General features: G+C 41.8%; 1 protein-coding gene across 2 annotated transcripts in view; it reads left to right on the top strand.

The window, feature by feature from the left end:
* The window catches only part of csnk1da (casein kinase 1, delta a), a 51,940-nt gene that overhangs the window by 5,054 nt on the left and 27,826 nt on the right, over nt 1–19,060 (top strand). The window contains exons 1-2 of one of the 2 annotated variants that reach the window (XM_050070283.1): nt 13,928–13,998; nt 14,986–15,096. In XM_050070283.1, the coding sequence (XP_049926240.1) occupies nt 15,081–15,096 (16 nt within the window). In that variant the 5' untranslated portion in view covers nt 13,928–13,998; nt 14,986–15,080. Of the gene's footprint in view, nt 1–13,927; nt 13,999–14,985; nt 15,097–19,060 lie in introns of those variants that run through there. The other variant, XM_050070282.1, reaches the window with a different exon arrangement.

Here is a 19,060-nt window from a genome sequence, read left to right as displayed (position 1 = left end):
AGTAGCCCATTTTGTTGTCTTTTTTGTAGGCTATTTATCTCATCTTTCTCCTCCTCTATCACTTGAAGCTCTTCAGGTGTCAGTTTCTTGTGCCGTTTTTCACTTGATTTTTTTCTTTCCTTCTCCATTTCTTTTTCTTCAGCGGCATCCCATTCCTCAAAATCCTTGTAGCTACTCTCCAAATAAGTTAAAAGAAATGTTAAAATCAGCAATTTCTGTTTGTCTTTTTCCTCGGAAGTTGTTTGACAGCTGCAGTGTTGCAGGGGAGCGTCCCTAGCAACGCTGGGCTACATAGCAACTGCGTAATGACCGTCTACTAGCAATGGTCATTACACAGTAATATCAGACCGCTGAATGCCGCGTCTGACCAATCAGAATACAGCATTTAATAGAGCCGTGTAATAAACATGATTATGTTTTCTTACTGGTGTCCTTGTCTGTGCTGCTGGACTCTTTTCTTTTAGTACTTTTTTCCTCTGAGTCCGAACTCATGTTCACTCATTTTTTCCAGTGGCTCCTTTTAAAGGGATAGTGCACCCAAAAATGAAAATTCAGCCATTATCTACTCACCCATATGCCAAGGGAGACTCTGGTGAAGTTTTAGAGTCCTCCCAACACTTGCGGAGATCCGAGGGGGGAGTGGGTAGCAGCACAACTCCACCTAATGGAGGCTGACGGCGCCCCAGATTAAAACGTCCAAGAACACATAATTGAAATCACAAAATATCTCCCTACTGCTCGTCCGTAGTGATCCAAGTGTCCTGAAGCCCCGAGATAAAAAGTTGTTTGGAAAAACGACATTTGAACTCTGTTTGTAGCCTCATTGTAGCCTGTAGCTCTAACTGCCTCTCTCTGACCAGCGAAAGCACATGAACACATATTAAGGCAGTGCCCATGTCTCACGGTCTCGCGCAAGTGCACACGTGAGCGTGGTCCACAGAGAGGCAGGTGGACCGCTGGTTGCAGTTTTCTGGGCTTTTTTCTAAAGTGTAGTTGCTTTTTTGGGCTTGCTCTCTAAACGTCGCCTTTCTCTATGTGTTTAGTAAGTTATTTAAACGCATGATAGTATGTCAGACTGCAGATGTTTCCACAGCTCCGCTCCCTCTACCCCTCTCCTTCTCTGCATACACACAGGTGACGATCAGTCAATGAGACTTTTCACATGTAAATTGGGCAATTAATGGAGGTTCTTTAACTATTTTGCTAACAAGTGGGTGAAATATGGAAAGAATTCAATACAGATTTGTAGAATGAGAGGATTAAAAGATTCGACTTCAAGAGGGGGACGATTGAAAGGCAGTGTGCAGATTCATATTCTGTGTGAAATATGTACTCATCATTCAGATCTTGTTCAGCATACCAATACTGTCAGTGAAAGTAAAATGGCTTGTTATATGCATCTTCTTTCCTTTCATTTTCATTCATTCATTTATTATTTCCACATTTTTGGTCGGCTAGTTGGTTTGGTAGAGTTCAAGGGCAGTAAATATAATGTATTTGTAAAGTAATTTTGTGTGCTGGTCCTGGTTGCTTGTTTCTCTCCCAAGATCTGGCAACACTGAACACAACACAGCGTGGAGTGAGTAGCAAGAATGAGTGTGGATAGCGAGGAAATAGTGGAGTAGTAGTTTTTATACCGTCTTGTGTATGTTCATTTATTTGAGTGTTTTCTAATTGTTGTGTTGACATTACATTTTCCTCCGTGTGCCTTGACTGATTACTGTGATTGAAATCAGAAGAAAGCTATTGAGTTTAAAATAAATGTGTTAAAATTTATTTATTTTCTCCTGGTCCTTATTTTAAATACGTTATAAAAAAGTTATCGATAATTATCATTATTGATCAATATAAATCAGCTATATTGTGATATACTTTCCAGCCATATTGCCCACCCAAACCAGAGCTTGGTTTGGTATAAAAGTCTGTATGTGAAGGTTGTCAGAGAACACTTGGGTCCTCTCTTCATGCTGCATGTATTAAAGAGACTTGTTTCCTTACAATGAGTCCGTCACTTCTTCAGAGAGGAGAATTTCCCTCACAGTACACCCTGGACAGGTCACCAGACTATCACCGGGCTAACACATTGAGACAGACAACCATTCACACTCACATTCACACCTACAGACAATTTAGTGTCAACAATTAACCTGCATGTCTTTGGACTGTGGGAGGAAGCTGGAGTACCTGGAGAAAACCCACGCTAACACTGGGGAGAACATGCAAACTCCGCACGGAAGGGCTCCCTCCTGGGATTGAACCAGGAACTCTCTTGCTGTGAGGCAACAGTGCTAACCACTGCATCACCGTTTTCTGCGCCTGACTTCCTGTTTGAGTCAATTGGTCTATGCAAATTGACGTGCCGTCGCGCGACGCTCGTCCGTATTTTTAGCCGAGCCGAGCTGCTTCTAGGCTGCGGCTGGTGGAGCAGCTGACATTGACTTAAATGGCCATTATTAGCTCTGGCACCCACGCCTCGGCCGGATTGCGCACGCCACGGATCCAGTGGGTTGCCATAGATGGGCCTGTCCCAGAGGCAGTCAACTACCAGAGGGCTTTTGAAATGTTCTTTTCGAAGCTGCGTAAAATTAAATGCTCTGATTCAGGGTGCCGTACTTGCAAATCGTGAGGGAGGGAAGGAGGGAAGCAGTAATTTGTGTCTGTTTGTGTGTAATTGATTTGGGTCTTACCTTTTGTTTCCTTTTCATATTGCACATTTTGTATTGTTTTGCGTATCTGTAACTGTGTGAGCGAGTGAGAGAGAGAGAGAGTTTTAAAAGAATATTTTGTCTGCACATGATTTGAAATAATAAAATAGCCCTCCAGAGGCAGATCAGTATGTTAGTCATTTTTCTTTTGATTACTGAAATGTTTAACCACTAATCCTCAACTGTATTTTAAGTGTAACCCTTCACCATAACATACCACTAGTGTTTTCATCAGTAAAAGTAGAACATTTTTCACACATAAGGAGGCCATTAATCATCAGATGACAGGAACGGTGAAGAACGGGCCGATTTACAAGAGAATCGCCGCCTGACTATTGCTGCCTGACTAGCCACGGCTTCCCTCCCACGTCACTGTTTACGTTACACGCTGAGTTACATGTTTTGTTACTTGCTCACGCCCCCCATTGCCCCGAAAAAGGCGCATTCTGTATAAACAAAAGTAGGTAGGCCGCATTTTGCCACACTCCCCGATTTTGCTTTTATACTGCCAATGCTTAAAGAAGACTGATTGGGCTTTCCTGCAAATTTGCACAATTCCTGTTTTAAAAAGGGCTATTGATGATGAGGGGAAATGTGGTTGTTATATAAATTATATTATATTATTGGTATATATAGCTTATGTAGTCTTATTAATGTTAATAAGCATCTTATACCGTCTTATAAGTGCTCATTAACGGTTAATTTGTGCTTATTAAGCATTAATTAGTGCTTATTACAGTACCTTAATATAAAGTGTTGCCCACATGGGACTACTTCCGGTTTTAAGAATAAGGTGTCAACAAAGGTACAAAAAACATATATGTAAATTTGATTAATTTGATTATATTCACAAGAAGTATAAAACAAGTTACCCTTGTCATTCACAAATTAAGAAGTAAGTACTACTAAATTGTGATGAAATGTCTTCATTTTTTGATTTTAGGGTTACTAGAAAAGAAAATTATATTGATAGTTCGGGTCAATGACATACATTTGAGTTGAGGACATTTCTGACTACATACAGACACAAAAATCAAGCTTTTTTACTGCATCACTTTATAATCCAAAGTAAAAGTCCTTGAAATGATTTAAATCTGAAACTTAATCAATCAATCAATTTTATTTATAAAGCCCAATATCACAAAATCACAATTTGCCTCACAGGGCTTTACAGCATACGACATCCCTCTGTCCTTAGGACCCTCACAGCGGATAAGGAAAAACTCCCCCAAAAAAAACCTTTAACGGGGGGGAAAAAAACGGTTGAAACCTCAGGAAGAGCAACTGAGGAGGGATCCCTCTTCCAGGACGGACAGACGTGCAATAGATGTCGTACAGAACAGATCAACATGATAAATTAACAGTAATCCGTATGACACAATGAGACAGACAGAGAGAGAGACAGAGACAGAGAGAAATGCGGTAGACAAAGACAAAGACGGTAATGACAGTAGCTTACAACAACATTAATTAAAGTAATATAATTCTAATTACGGCTATTGTGGTACAATATGTTGAAAGTACATATTAAAGGAGCTATATGTAAGAAATCTAAAGCAAATAGTCGTAAAATCCTCCTAATATGTCACAGAGACTAAGGAATAATGTTCATATAACATACTGATCTCAGCGACAACAATAGTACAGCCAGAATATTCGCATTTTAAATTTTTTTTTACGGTCTGCAAATCATGTTTATGTTTAGAATTTGTGTTTTGGCCTGTTGCGCCACCCACCGCTGTCTACCAGTCACGCAGTCAGTAGAGTCTCAGCATCAGTTACAGTTACGACTGAGCTACAGCAGCACGGCAAGCAGCATTAGCAGTGTCCCGGTACATAGCATTAGCAGCTGGCTCCTCCTCAGCTGTATCCCGGCAGCAGCGTTAGCAGCAGAGAAGCCGGACTTGCTCGAACCGTCCGCTGGAAAACCGGAGATCAAGGACGCGGCGACGCGGCCCTGCCATGGCAGCCGCCCGTGGGCAAACAAATCAGTCTCCAGCGTGCCGCTGTCCAGCAACCTCGAATCTGTAGGGGATGGGGGGCGGACACGACTCGCGGCAGTATTTTGAATTTGAGTGCAGTAACCGTTTTTGGCCACATTCTTACATAAAGCGCCTTTAATATATGATAGTATACATATGTGACAATAATCAAATGTGTATAATAACAGTAGAAGTATGACTAATGATAACAGCAGCAGGAGGCATCTGGCAGGACCACGGCAGCAGCACATCTACACACGTCACACTATCCAGGCACTGCTGCGATATAAGTTAACCTGCGAGACAGTGGAGCACAAAGGCTCCGGAGAAGAAGCCGAGTTAGTGACATGCAGTACAGCCGAGTTAGCGAGATGCAGTAACAGGACATGACAGACAGACAGACAGACTGACAGACTGTCTGTCTGTCTGTCTGTCTGTCTGTCTGTCTACATTACAAACTAAATGATTCGTTGAACTGATCCTATTACATTTGGAAAATACACTGCCCCACACTGCACAACCTGCACTGAAGTGATCCTGTACAGAAAAGACAAACTGAAACTTCTATGATTATCAGCACAAAGGAAGGACACAGTAAGACAGCAGCACATCCAGTAAATAAACACTATCCTCAACTATTTTTAGACAGACACAGCAAATAGTTGTGGTGAAGTTGATATTGTATCAGAGTACCAAATGTGCTAATGAGTCTTTCCTCAAGCAAAGTAAAATGAATGGAAAAAAAATTAATACATTTTAATTATACACCACCTTTTAATGGTGTGTGATAGTGAGAGCAGCTTTGTTTCTAAAAAATAACATATATCAATAATCAAAAATATGTTTTCCCCCTTCAGTTACACAAAGGCAGGAATGATCAAACTAACTGTATATTTATCACATTGGAATTGTTCAATGCGAGGAAGTTTCAGAGCAACAGAGAAACAAAGCATCCCGGTAACCATGGAAACAGACTAGTTCTCTCGCTTTGTTAGTTTGTTTCCATATTATTGGGATTGGGCCAGATAGACTGTAGAAATGGAGGCCAGCTAAGCTACGTAAGGCCTGGTTTTGATCTTTGGCAGCTTAAATGATGATCTCAACTGGTTATTTGATCCAATAGTTGTAAATATTATAATAAATATGTTTTTTGTTTCTGGCCATACAGTAAGATAATTTCTCCAAGATTAGCAAGGTAAGGAGAAGAGGACACTGAGACAGACCACGAGGCCACTGAGAATCTCAACCACAGAGGGCACTGGCAGTGAACGAGTGAGACTCACAGCCGCCAGCAGAGCAGAGTTGAGCGGAGGAATATTGTTGATAGTTGACAAGGATAGAGTGCCGTGTCTAACTTAATTGTGACTTTGGTTATTTGTGACTTTGCACCTCGAGTTGTCTACAGCCTGGACAGGTAATCAACTCATTCAGCTAGTTTGCAGCTACCCTGTGGACTCAAAGGACCTCCGCACAAACACATCAAGCTAGCTTAGCCTGATGGCCAAGCTAGCCGGAACAGCTATGCCCAGTGAAGAAGATCTGGTACTGAAGAAAGCAAACAAAAAGATCACTGACCTTAAAGAGGACATCCGCCGGCTCTCTAATGAACTGAAAAACAAAGAGTCACTTCTGGCTAGCTGCTTGGATGTGGCGCACGAGCAGTCACTATGGATTGTCTCCCTCGCCTTAGCCTCTCCAACCGCTTTGCGGTTCTGTCTGGGGATGATCCGGCTCCGTCTCATCGTGACCTGGACCCCTCTCCAAGCGCGGCTTCCTCTCCACCGGCAGCAGGCGGTGTTCGGCTGGTAGCTCAATGCTCCGCCGAGGGGCCATATCGGCAGCTGTCTTCCCGGGCAATGACCTCCGCATCTCGGCGTAAGATCTAGGGATGGGCAAACAATCAAAATTCATTATTCGATCCTCAAAAAAATTAACGATCAATTATCAATTAATTGATAAGCAAGTATTTCAAAAGAGAGAAAACAAAAGAGTGCATTGCAGACTGTCGCCGCAAGAGAGCGCAGCTGCCCCAGTTTTGAGCTTCAACTCTCCCAGGCCAAAGAGGAAGAATGGCACACATGCGCAGTTCACCCCTGGGTGTTTATAACCGTTGCCAGCAAGAGTTACAGGCTTCAGTTTTCAGCAAAACCTCCGTCTTTCAATGGCGTAGTGTTTTCAGAGGCCTCAAGGGAAGCTGCCAAGGCTTTGGAGAGCGATGAGAGCCTCCGTCTGTTTCTGATTTTTTGCCTGGCATAGGTCCGGCGGGGGTCTCGTAGGCCCGTCGAGCCGCCGTGCTCGCCGGGCAGAAGGGTCCCGTTGGCATGGCAACTTGCCGGGCGGGGGGTCTCGTTGGCACGGCGGCTCGCCGGACCTATGCCAGGCATTGTAGGGGAAACACTGCGACTATCGATCAAAATTATTTGTGATCGATCAAAAGCCTTAACAATCAATCATCGATAATCGAAAATTGATGCCCATCCCTAGTATGATCCTGAAGGAGGTTGTGCTGAGATGCTCCGGAGGTCCCCACTACCCTAAACCGGGAGATAATCCTCCTCACGGGACTGGTGCCGCTGCCTCACCACAACACTCATCTGCTTGGACTCCTCTCCCGGTGACCCCAGCACACGGTCCGGACGCTGACTGCCCGCCGCCTTCCCCTGGTGAGCCTGTTGCTGGTGAATAATGAAATAGAGACTTCTGTCGGCCGACAAGGTTTTTATTTTCTTTGCAAAGAAAAGGTCAATCAGCACACGAGCGGTCAGAATGAAGAAGGACCCCGAGCATGGGGAAGCTTAAACATTTATACTTGAGGACCGCCTCTTACGGTGTGTTTCACACCCTTCTGTCTGCGGCAGGGAGCGGCGCCCCTACCCATTGTTTTCACACTTTTTCGTCTGCCGCAAGTATTGGCTCCGACCCCCTAGGGTGTGTTTCACACTTGGCGTATCCTGCAGGATTTTGTATCTAGGTGGGAGGTTAAGGGGTCTAGACATCTGAAGTATTTGAAAACACAAAGAATACACAAAGAAAATGAAATTACAATTACAAGCTGCAGCTGTCCTCTCCTCGTCCCCTCTTCCCCCCAACCACTCTGATAGTGAGGGACTCCATAGTGAGAAACATCCGTTTCTTTAACGCTGCCACTCGCTGTTTCCCTGGGGCCACAGTCCCGGTCATCCTGGATAAGCTCCCGGGGCTGCTGCGCTCACTACCGTCCTCCATAAACCGAGTGGTAATACATGTTGGGATGAATGATTTAGCTCGCCAACAGTCTGAGCTTACCAAAAACGATTTCAGTGCCCTTTTTTTTTAAGTAGCTGTGGAAAGTCCATTTTATCTCCGGCCTGATCCCCACACTTGGGCGTGGAGTGTGCCGCTTCTCGAGGACCCTCTCTCTCCACACCTGGCTTCTGTCTGCCTGCAATGCCCGTGGCCTTGGTTTTATTGACAATTTTAATCTGTTTTGGAACCGGTCTTCCTTCTTCAGGTCCGACGGACTTCACCCCAACAGGCTGGGTAGCCACATGCTATCCGCAAACATTCAGCACGCTGTTCAATCTGCTCCTCATGACTGACTGTTTACATCACACGCCTCCTCCACAGAAACTGGGGGGGCGGAGCTGCTTCTATAACCAAAAATACGCTGCACTCAAATGAAGTTCTTTTAACAGCTACACATCATTTGAGCATCATGCCTTTGTTTTTAGCAGTCCTCCTATTCTTTGTATCACAGTTTACAGACCACCCCACCATTCCACCTCTTTTATCAGTGAATTCTCAGAGTTATTATCAATCATACACACCACTTACAATAGAATTTTAATAACTGGTGATTTTAATTTACATGTTGATAACATCTCTGATCCAATGTCCAGAGAATTTTTAAACCTTTCAACCTGCATGGATTTTAAACAATACGTCACACAGCCAACTCACAACAGAGGACATACCCTAGACCTGGTCATAACCTATGGCCTGTCCACTGGTGTGTCCTCTGTTGTTGACCTGGCTGTGTCTGACCACTACTGTGTGTATTTTAACATCACCAGTTTTAGCCATCAGGAGGCCCCGATGAGAACGGTGAGGAAACGCTACCTAACTTCTGAAGTGGCTGCAAATTTTATCAAGATTTTACAGAGCACTCCTGCTGAAATTTTACCTGCACCCTGTGATTTTATTGTGGACAATTTTAATTTTAATTTTTGTTTTTATTGTTTTGGTTAAAAGCTCCACTTTTAACCAAAACAATAAAAACAAAACCTACACCCCGTGGGGAAATGATATCAAAAAGTTGAAAAGAAAATGCAGGAGTGCAGAGAGGAGGTGGAGAAAAACTAAACTGACAGTCCATTATGAAATATTACGCGATCAACTCAAATCCTACAATAAAACAGTCAAACAGGCAAGAATATCCCACTTTTCAAAACTCATTTCCACTCATAAAAACAACCCAAAATTCCTTTTCTCCACCTTCGATCTTTTAACCAACACCAATTTCAATAGATCATCCAAGATGCCAACAAACGCCCTCTGCGAGGACTTTTCAGACCACTTCAGAAGTAAAATCGCTGATATCAGATCCAGTCTTTTATCTCAACAGAATGTAACTTTTAACATACATGAACAGCTGCTTTTACCTGAGGAAACACTGGAGAGTTTTGCCCTGGTTGATGCGAGGACACTTGGTCGAGTTTTCTCCCAGGTAAACCCAACAACCTGCCTTTTAGATCCGATTCCCACATCACTTTTAAAGACATTTTATGGATTCTTTGAGGAACAGATTTTAAATATAGTAAATTACTCTCTTCAGACGGGTGTCTTCCCCGCTGCCTTCAAAACAGCAGTGGTGAAGCCCCTTCTGAAGAAGAGTAATTTAGATCCCAACATTTTTAATAATTACCGACCTGTATCCAACTTACCGTTTTTAAGTAAGATTTTAGAAAAACTGGTTTTTAACCAAGTAAATGATTTTTTAAATAGAAACAATATTTTAGAGAAATATCAATCTGGTTTTAGGATGAATCACAGTACCGAGACAGCCCTTTTAAAGACATTAAATGACATCAGGTTTAATGTTGATTCACAAAAGCTCACAGTCTTGGTACTACTGGATCTAAGCGCTGCTTTTGATACAGTAGATCACCACATTTTATTAAACAGACTCAGAAACCTGGTTGGCCTCTCTGGTACTGTTTTTAAAGCAGCTGTGCGTAACTTTACGTTTTCGTTGATTAGGCCTATAGTACCCCCTTTGGTCGAAGCGGTATGACACCCACAGCCTGGTGTCGTAAAATTCTGACTGCAGCCGGCATTCGGCTTCATTCGTAAAATCTCGACTGCAGCCGGAAATTACCGCATGCATTTGTTTTTGAGAGTGAGAGGAAAATCATGAATGTTCTGGTGTAGCTCTGAATTTCTTATAAACTGAGGACAACTGCCTGCGGCATATTTGTGTTCATGGTCACAGTCACAGATAATTTTGTGGCGTTTGTTGTAACGTTACTAGACAAAAGCGGTTCACATCAGCTAACGTTACATTTAGCTTGCTTATAACTTCCATGTCGTCATATATTGAAGTGAAACAACGTCTAACAAGTTGCGGTATAGTCTCTAAATAAAAACAAAAATTACATACCTGTCGATTAGTAAAAGGGCCAACTCGGGATCAGTTTTAAAACCTTTCAAATCTCTCAGCTCTCTCCACTTGGTGAATGCCTGACTGAGGTTTACACGCGTTTGGGCTCGAGCCCTATCACTATCTCATTTAGCCTTCTTCTGTTCTTTTTCTTTTAGATGGTGCTCCTTCTTTATCCGCCATGACAACGAAAGTACAACCAAGTCCTTATAGATACATCTGGTAAAACTGTTAGGTGTTCAGCAATGCCCACCACAAACTATTGATATGTGAGCTTGAGAGCTGTTAGTGTGTTTCCAGCTCACAGTGAATAAATGATCACATTTAAATACGCAGCGGCAACAGTTTAACTTTGACCAGAAGCTTCAAGTTCCCAGCAAAAACATCAACACTTCAGCCAAGACGAGCCAGGTGCTTCAAAATCAAAACACCAGTGGTTCTGCTTTGATTTATTTAATTATAACATACTTAAACTTTGTTATAACAGTGTTTTACTTAATTTTATTATGATATTATATTTAACTTCATTGTAACTGTAGTTCATTTAATAATTTTGTATTTTAGTAGTCCACAGTACGTTAGAGGAGATATCAAAATATCATTATATATTGTGTTTCGCAGTATAGCCAAAAATTATTGTGATATTTTTAAGCCATGTTGCCCAGCCCTACTTGGGTGTTTTCAAAAGAACAGTGTAGTGACTGGGTACAGCACTGCTTCAGTTTGTGACCTGTTTGGCTGGGACTTGTGTAACAGATACTTAGCTTGTAATATGAGGGTAAACTGAAAGTAGTGTATACTGAAAGGAATGGGTCCTCTTATACAAGCCAAGCTCACAACAAAAAACAGAGGTGAAGACATGCTCAGACCTACTGCTGCAGGTGACTCAGTCTGTGATTCACAACTGCCTCTCTGCTTTTCTGCCTCTGAAGGAAGCTTTGTCCTTTGATTGTGTAAAAGGTGATGGCGTTTCGAGTGGTTATGTTGACGTCATTTCAGACCACTACTTGTCTCAAACTTTGGGGTTGAGAAATCTGTTTTAGCTTGCAGTTGTAAAGCGCAGGCCCCATTCAGTCCACTTCCCCTGCAGTAAGTTCTTCATTTCAGAGATAGTGACATCTCAGGAATGTTGAACACTAACAGGCTGGCTTTGTTGCGTGTACTTGTCCTGAACCACAGGCCCCACAACTCTGAGAAGAGGAGGAGCTACAAACTACAAACATTCTCTGTACGACATATTGCATCTGCTGGCTTGCACCTCCCACAGTATGCAGCTACAGTAGCATTCTTGGCTGCTTAATTGCCTTGCATCATGTCATCTTTATCATGTTTGCTGTGTCTGCGCTATGAATTTCAAAATGACACTTCAGAGTCAGGTTTCTGTGTTCAAGTCTTTTATGTTTATTAACATGCGCATACATGACACAGGATTTCATTTCAAACAATTAAAAAAAAGGCTTATAGTGTTTGAACCAGTGTAGAGGGATGTGTCTGAACATGTTTCCCCAGAAAACACACACACACACACACACACACACACACACACACACACACACACACACACACACACACACACACAGCACTCAGCACTCACTAACTGTCAGTGTAGTAACAATGGGCAGGGCTGTATTCCAGAGAAAAACCTGTCCAGACAAATCACATAAATCAATTGACTGATTGATCAGCCAAGCACTAAACTACAACAAAAAGCCTTTGTGTTATGCTGAAACTAAAGTAGAGTAGAACAGCCCTTCAGAGAGAGAACATAAGGTAAATAACTAAAAAAAAAAGGTATGGGATCTGAGGCAAGAGGCCATGAGTAAAAATAGTATGTGGTCTCTACATTTAACAATCAAATAGATAGTGTATTAGAAAATGAAACAGAGGCCTTTTTAAAAAGTCCCAGTGGTCTACATAATGTAGCCCTTTGATACATAGCTCCAGTTTTGCCATTTCATAGTCATCATGACCTTTATTTTACAACTTTGAGAATTAGGGATGCGCAGTAATATTGGCACATCATCATATTGGCCAATATTGGCTTTCAAATGAAATATTGGACTCGGCCAACATGCCTATTTTCTGCCAATATGACAAAGCAATATACATGTATCTTTTTTTTTTTTTAAGAAAAAGAGAGCTGACTGGTTGCTCTGATCAAAACCTGTTAGATGCTCATGGAGAACGGGAAACAACAGGATACACAGAAAGGCAATCCAGGCACTCCAAAAAAATAGAAAATGAGCAAAGAAGTATTAAATAACCTTTATTGCAGTGGCTAAATCTGCAAAAATCAAAGAGTCAACATGTATCTACGACTGCAGGTCTTTTTCAGGGCTTAAGCACTGACACTGTGAAGGTGAATGGAATTAGTGGTGTACTAAGTTACTACTCAGACAAGTATGGGTTTGGGTAGCCAGCCAGCGGCAGATTAATGTCAGTTAATTTAATTGCATAAATGATATGCAGCAGAACTGCTTTGTTTTTCTGCATCATCCATGCTGCACAGCTACATATTTTATTTTACAGACTTCTCTTCAGCATTATTTGAACAGCTCTGTATAGATTATTCATGTCGGCTTTAAAGGGAGTCATGGCCATAATTTTGTGCCCCGCCCAGGGGAGTGCTGCTCAGCCCACCCAGGTGACCTCATACGACGATGCTCCATTGGTGCTGCCGTTAGCCTACATTATTGAACTCCTGCCAGTATGAGACCGCTTGTGTGTGTGTGTGTGTGTGTGTGTGTGTGTGAGAAATGGGATTATATAACCTAGTGTCCAGTTGCTGTGTTTATGTGGAGGGAACTGGACCCCATCATCACCATATTTAGGAAGAAAGCAGCTGAAGCACTTGTTTGTCAGAGCCTATTCTCAGGTTAGGCTAAGCCTCCTGCCTGATGAAAATGTAATTATAGCTGTGAAGACACATGCAAGCAAATCCATGAAAGAGCAGCAGGGTACATGCAGTGTACACTGCTGGCTTCTCTTCCTTGTTGGCTGCCTGTGCTGTGTTAACAACCCCTAAATCACCAACCACACAGGTGATTACAGATTATTGTTATTATATATTTTATCTGTGGTGAGCAGCTTATGTGTTCACTGTGAGTCAAATCATTTGTTATCTTCATACCAAATTGGTAACCATCAATATGTACACTGGACTTTGAGCTGACAGCACTACTTTTTGACTTGTTCACACAGCATACTGTTACATTAGACAAATCGTTGCCACAGTGCACATGTACTAGAGCTGCACAACATATTAAACATTTACCTTCATCGTGATATCAACATGTACAACATGGGTATTGCAAAAGACTGCTTGAACTGTGATATATAGTATATTTGTATGTGCCATACATTCACATACAGCATGTGGTGTTGAAACAGTTGCATCAGGTGAGTTTTACTAGTTTGGAAAGTATTTCTCATTTCACAGAAACCACTGAGAGTGAAACTTGTGTTTTGTATGTTATCATCATACTATCTGTAATGTGTTGGTGTTTTTTTTTTCTTGTGCTCTGCACGGACCTGACACCTGTCCGCCCTATGAACCTTTTCTCATCCCCGACTCTCTGAAGCTCTGTGTGCTGGCAATTCCTGGTAAAGGCGGCGGGGTGGCACAGAGGTCCGTGGGGACCACTGGTAGACAACACGCAAATTCACAAATTATGTAGGATATTACAACAGACATTCCTGTTATCTTATATCTGCTGTGACAGCAGATCCTGTATTCATTCGTGTCAGTGATGATCGTGCTTTACTGTCCTGGGGACGTGCCATGTTGACAAGGAAATCATAACTCTTCTTAGAGTGACAGAGAATCAGAATATTTCTCAAAATGTTAAACTATCAAATTTATAGTGATTTATTAACCTTTTTAATGGATTATCCATAGAAATTGTATATCTGTGGGATTATCACAAATCAAAATCACATATCACATCTGATTTAGCCTACATTATACCGGGGAGATGATTTTGGTGCTTTCTATAACCTCAGCTCAAGATGTGACATTTCTATCATGTTTTGTACATGGACTGTATATAATGCAATTCAACGCTGAGGAAAGCCAAGTGCTGAAACACGTCCGTTTTTGATACTGCTGTGCGTTATTAAAAGACTGATATATATGATATTTGTGAGTGCTGACATTTGGATTTATTCTGTATATAATGATACATACACAGTCTGGTTTTGTAAATTAAGTTTTCAGATTTGGTATTTTATTTATTTAGATACATTTTTAACATACATGAATATAACCATAATTAGAACTACAGAACGTCAAACACCAGTTTAACACGACAGTTTGTCAAAAAAACACTATGTTATAGTGGATCCACTCAAATAAGCACCTGTGGGTCCGTACATTGAAAACCTATCAACATCACTGCATTTCAGTTATTTTTTCAGTGTGCAGAGGGTATTCATTGTCTGGGGTCTATGTTAGCAGTGCAGACCTAACGCACAAAGACAGTAAAACTATATACTTGAATATTTATCACAAGTCATATCGTCATCACAGTATTCAACAATGTTATCGTATATCACATGTTTTCCTCATATCATGCAGCCCTAATGTGCACGTAATGGGCAAATGATGTGATGTGTTCCATGCAGCTCACTTCTCTCTCTGTCTCTCTCTCTGTCTGTCTAGGTACTGATATCTCAGTGGGAGAGGAGGTAGCCATCAAGTTGGAATGTGTGAAGACCAAACACCCACAGCTCCACATAGAGAGCAAAATCTACAAGATGATGCAGGGTGGAGGTACTGTATACTAGAACACATGATGTACACACACATCCGTCATGCTGTGAAGTATTGCTTGGTCTTTTATGAGCTAAGTACTCTGCAACACTGTTTATCAGCACTTAAAAATATAAGCCAACATCCATCCATCACTGCACATCATTAGCTGTATACAAGGTGATCGATCAAATAGTGTTTATTGAGTTAACCAGAAGTAGTAAGGTGTGTGTGAGTGTGAGTGTGTTCAGCACGTTAAGGAAGGATCTTAAAAAGTGTATCTGTGAATGTTCTGCCAGCTCAGCAGTGTCATGAAACCACAGTGGTGTGCTTCCACCAAGTTTTCAAACTAGTTCTGGCCAAATTTCTGTCTTCCTTGCAAACTTTGTACTTGACTGTGTGTACAGGGCACAGTTTGTAGCACGACTGTGCACACACATGCATTTGTATTTTTGTTCCAGTATGGTAGGATTTATAGGGGCATGGTGGCTGACCCAGGATGTATTTGCGTTTGTATGTATATAAATAGCTGATGCTGTGTGTGTGTGTGTGTGTGTGTGTGTGTGTGTGTGTGTGTGTGTGTGTGTACTTGTGCATGCAGTGATAGGTGCTGACCTGCAGCATTTTGTTGCTGTCTGCCTGTAGAAGGAAATACCAGATGGCGTCTTCCCCTTTGCAACGTCAGCCACTTACCAGCTACTACTAAAGCAGCTGGCCTCCGCCACTGCCTCCCTTGGGAGGTGGGGCTAGGGTTAGGGTTAGTCCATTATTTGAAAACATTTTATCCTGGTCAGAGTTATGGAGATTTTCTAATCCCTTTTTCTGATCCATAAAAGATCAGGATTACAGAGTCTTACAGAGTCTAGATTTGCAGTCTTTGGATATTTGTCTGTTGGTCAATATAAAATATTTAATTAACAGTAAGGGGGGGGGGGGGGGGGATCCAAACAGCATAGTTTCACAATATTTTGCTCGGCAATATTGTGTTGATGTACGGACACCAAATAACAATTTCTTTGTGATATAGATTATTAATATTAAAAAAATACAAGAAGAACTTTTGGTAGTCTACGATAATGAAAATCCATAGCATTCTTCAGTTCACTAGACACAGTTTGCTGCAATAAAAATGACTGAAGTGAAATGAAAAGACTGAAAACTTAATCTGATTAGATAAAACAGATGTTGAAAAAGTTTTCCTTCAAGGACATAATTTGCAGTTGAAAAAAGGTAATAAATCACAATGTATGTTATTGCAATACTCAGCATATAACAGCCCATTTAAAATCGCAATAATTGCGTCTTAAGTATCGTGATAATACCATATATGGTGGGCCTCTGGAGATTCCCACCCCTAATTAACACAGGCGTTAAAAAGTTGGTAAGTGTTTATCAGTTTGCATGTTATTCATATTTACTTATCTGTTTCTGTATGAGTATGCAATAAGCCAGAATAGCAGAATTAGCTGGGACTGGTTACAGCAATTTTCATATACATTGGTGATTATTCGGTGATTATAAGTCATATAGTGTGTCTCTTAGTTAATGTCTCCTTCCAGGTTTCTTTCAGCACATGTACTTTGTGTACAGTAGAAAGCCTTGCTTTCACATTCTCCACCTATGCGAGATTGCTGGCAGGCTGCGTGGTGTCTTACATCCTTTACTTATCGCCCCAGCCTTGATCCTTGTTGGTCCTGCTGCATAATAGAGTCCAGGTACACTGCCCCTCTATCTACTTGAGGGCACCTGAAATCTATAGTTGGTAATCCTGTTCAGAAACACTTTTTGTTATACTGGGTGAAATGGTCCTTCCATCCTGAGAGTAGTCAATACATAATGTGTTCAGAAAAAGGAACGAAAAAAATCCGACCTCTGTGGCAGCTGAGGCCCTGCCTTTCGGTACGAGTGGAAAGAACCAATCAGATGCCTTCATGTCTCGTCTTTATATATTGCTCTGGTCCTGCCCACGCCCCTCTCTGTCCCTCCCTCCTCCCTGCGTGCACTCATCACGTGTCACCGTTGCCGGAAATATTCAGCACACTCCTCAGCAGAAATACCGAGTTAGCAGGAGAATAAGTTTGCTGAACAGTGGCAGAGAAAATGCTGCCAGAAGTACCACTTCCAGCGTTACTTGTAACGGCTCGCACCGCTAAACAGGCTAAGAAAAGAAAGTCGGAGGCGAAAAAGGCTTTGGATAAAGCGAGAGGACAAACCAGAGTCAACCAACATCGCAGCTTTTGAACGGTGGAGACAACTAGGGTTGGGTACCGAATAGGGGTGTAACGATTCATTTTTACAATGATTCAATTCATATCATTTTCCATGGTTCCGATTCGATTCAAGAACGATATTTGGCTCATCTAGAATGATACGATTCGATTCGATTCAAGGGCTAGAAATCGATTCAGCAACTTTTTTTGTTTTGCCAAAAACTGAACCAGTGTGACTGTGAAATACATACCTGAATACTGTGGACAGTGCAGGGGAGTTTTTTCTTGAAAGAGAATCAGGGATTAATTAATTTTGGATATAAATAAGTAAACACAACGATTAATGGCAAAAGCATTCATCTTTTATTAAATACTATAATTATCACAAGTTCAGAACCTGCTGATCAAAAGACAAAAAAAGTGTGATCAACATTCCTCCAGGCTAAATTACAACTGAACAGTAGGTTTCCCTGCTACTTCTCTTGTGTCAGTCAGTATAAGAGGAGTACAATAATAAACAAAAATAAAGTGCAACCTATTAGGTTGAATGGACAGTAGGTTTCCCTGCTACTTCTGTCATTTTACTCAGTATAAAAGGAGTACAATAATATACAAAAATAAAGTGCAACCTTACCTATCAGGTTGAATGGACAGTAGTTTTCCCTGCTTCTTCTCTGTCATTTTACTCAGTCAGTACACATTCAACAGACAGCCACCGACTTGTCCAGAACACCTCCTTTTTTGCAGAAACCAAAGTGTTTCCACACACTCGACTTCAAATTTGGCTTGAAAATCTCCAGCTCGTCCGCCTCCTCTTTGCTTTTAGCCATGCTTCGTTTTGTTTTGAGTCAGCACTACCGGCACATGCCGATGACGTCACACTCAGGGAGAGTAAAGCGAATCGAGCAACTTTACGATTAGAAGTGATAAAAATACATGTATATAACGTTGTCGTGCTTAAATACAACGCACAAATGCTTAGTAATCGATATAATCGATTTTTGACCTTGTAAATCGATTTCACAGCGATATCGTCATCAGTGAGGGACAATTTGCCAAGGCTCTATCAATGCAGTTAGATTGTAGGAAAATAAATCGATGCATCGATGTAATCGATGAATCTTTACACCCCTAGTACCGAAACTCGGTACTTTTTGTACTTGGTACCGATTCACATCGGTACTACCGAGTACCGATTCACTTAAAATGAATCGGTGCCAAATTTCGGTACCTGAGGTGGAGGCGGAGAGAGAGCGCATGACTCGCACCTCAGACTCAGCAACAATGGCGACAAAAAAAATGTGCAGACAAAAGTTAACGTGCAGCACTGTTCCTAACTGTTCTCAATAAAATGTTGAAACTGAGAAGTTTAGACTATGGGCCCGAACGACGCAGAGTGCGTCCAAATTTACACCCGTTCTTCTCTGTGGATTTTCTCCGCGACCATGCGTCATAGCGAGAAGCCACGCATATCACGTGAAACAGCGGAACTGTAGCTTTCTGACAAGGCCAAGTACTTGTCGGTAATCCAATGTTTTCACAGCGAAAAAAATATATAAATTTACACTAAAATTATGTATAACAGAGCTTTCATACAGCTCTGCACACACATTACTCTTGGATGGATTACTCGTGAACACAGGCTCGCACAGAAATGCCACGCATATCACATGAAAGCGCAGGACCACACAATCCATATGACGAGAGAGAGAGAGAGAGAGAGAGAGAGAGAGAGAGAGAGAGAGAGAGAGAGAGAGAGAGAGAGAGAGAGAGAG

Source organism: Epinephelus moara, chromosome 18 (assembly GCF_006386435.1).
Source record: "Epinephelus moara isolate mb chromosome 18, YSFRI_EMoa_1.0, whole genome shotgun sequence".
Lineage (NCBI taxonomy): Eukaryota > Metazoa > Chordata > Actinopteri > Perciformes > Serranidae > Epinephelus > Epinephelus moara.
The sequence above is the reverse complement of the archived record's forward strand: the minus strand, read 5'-3'. Positions and strand labels throughout refer to the sequence as shown.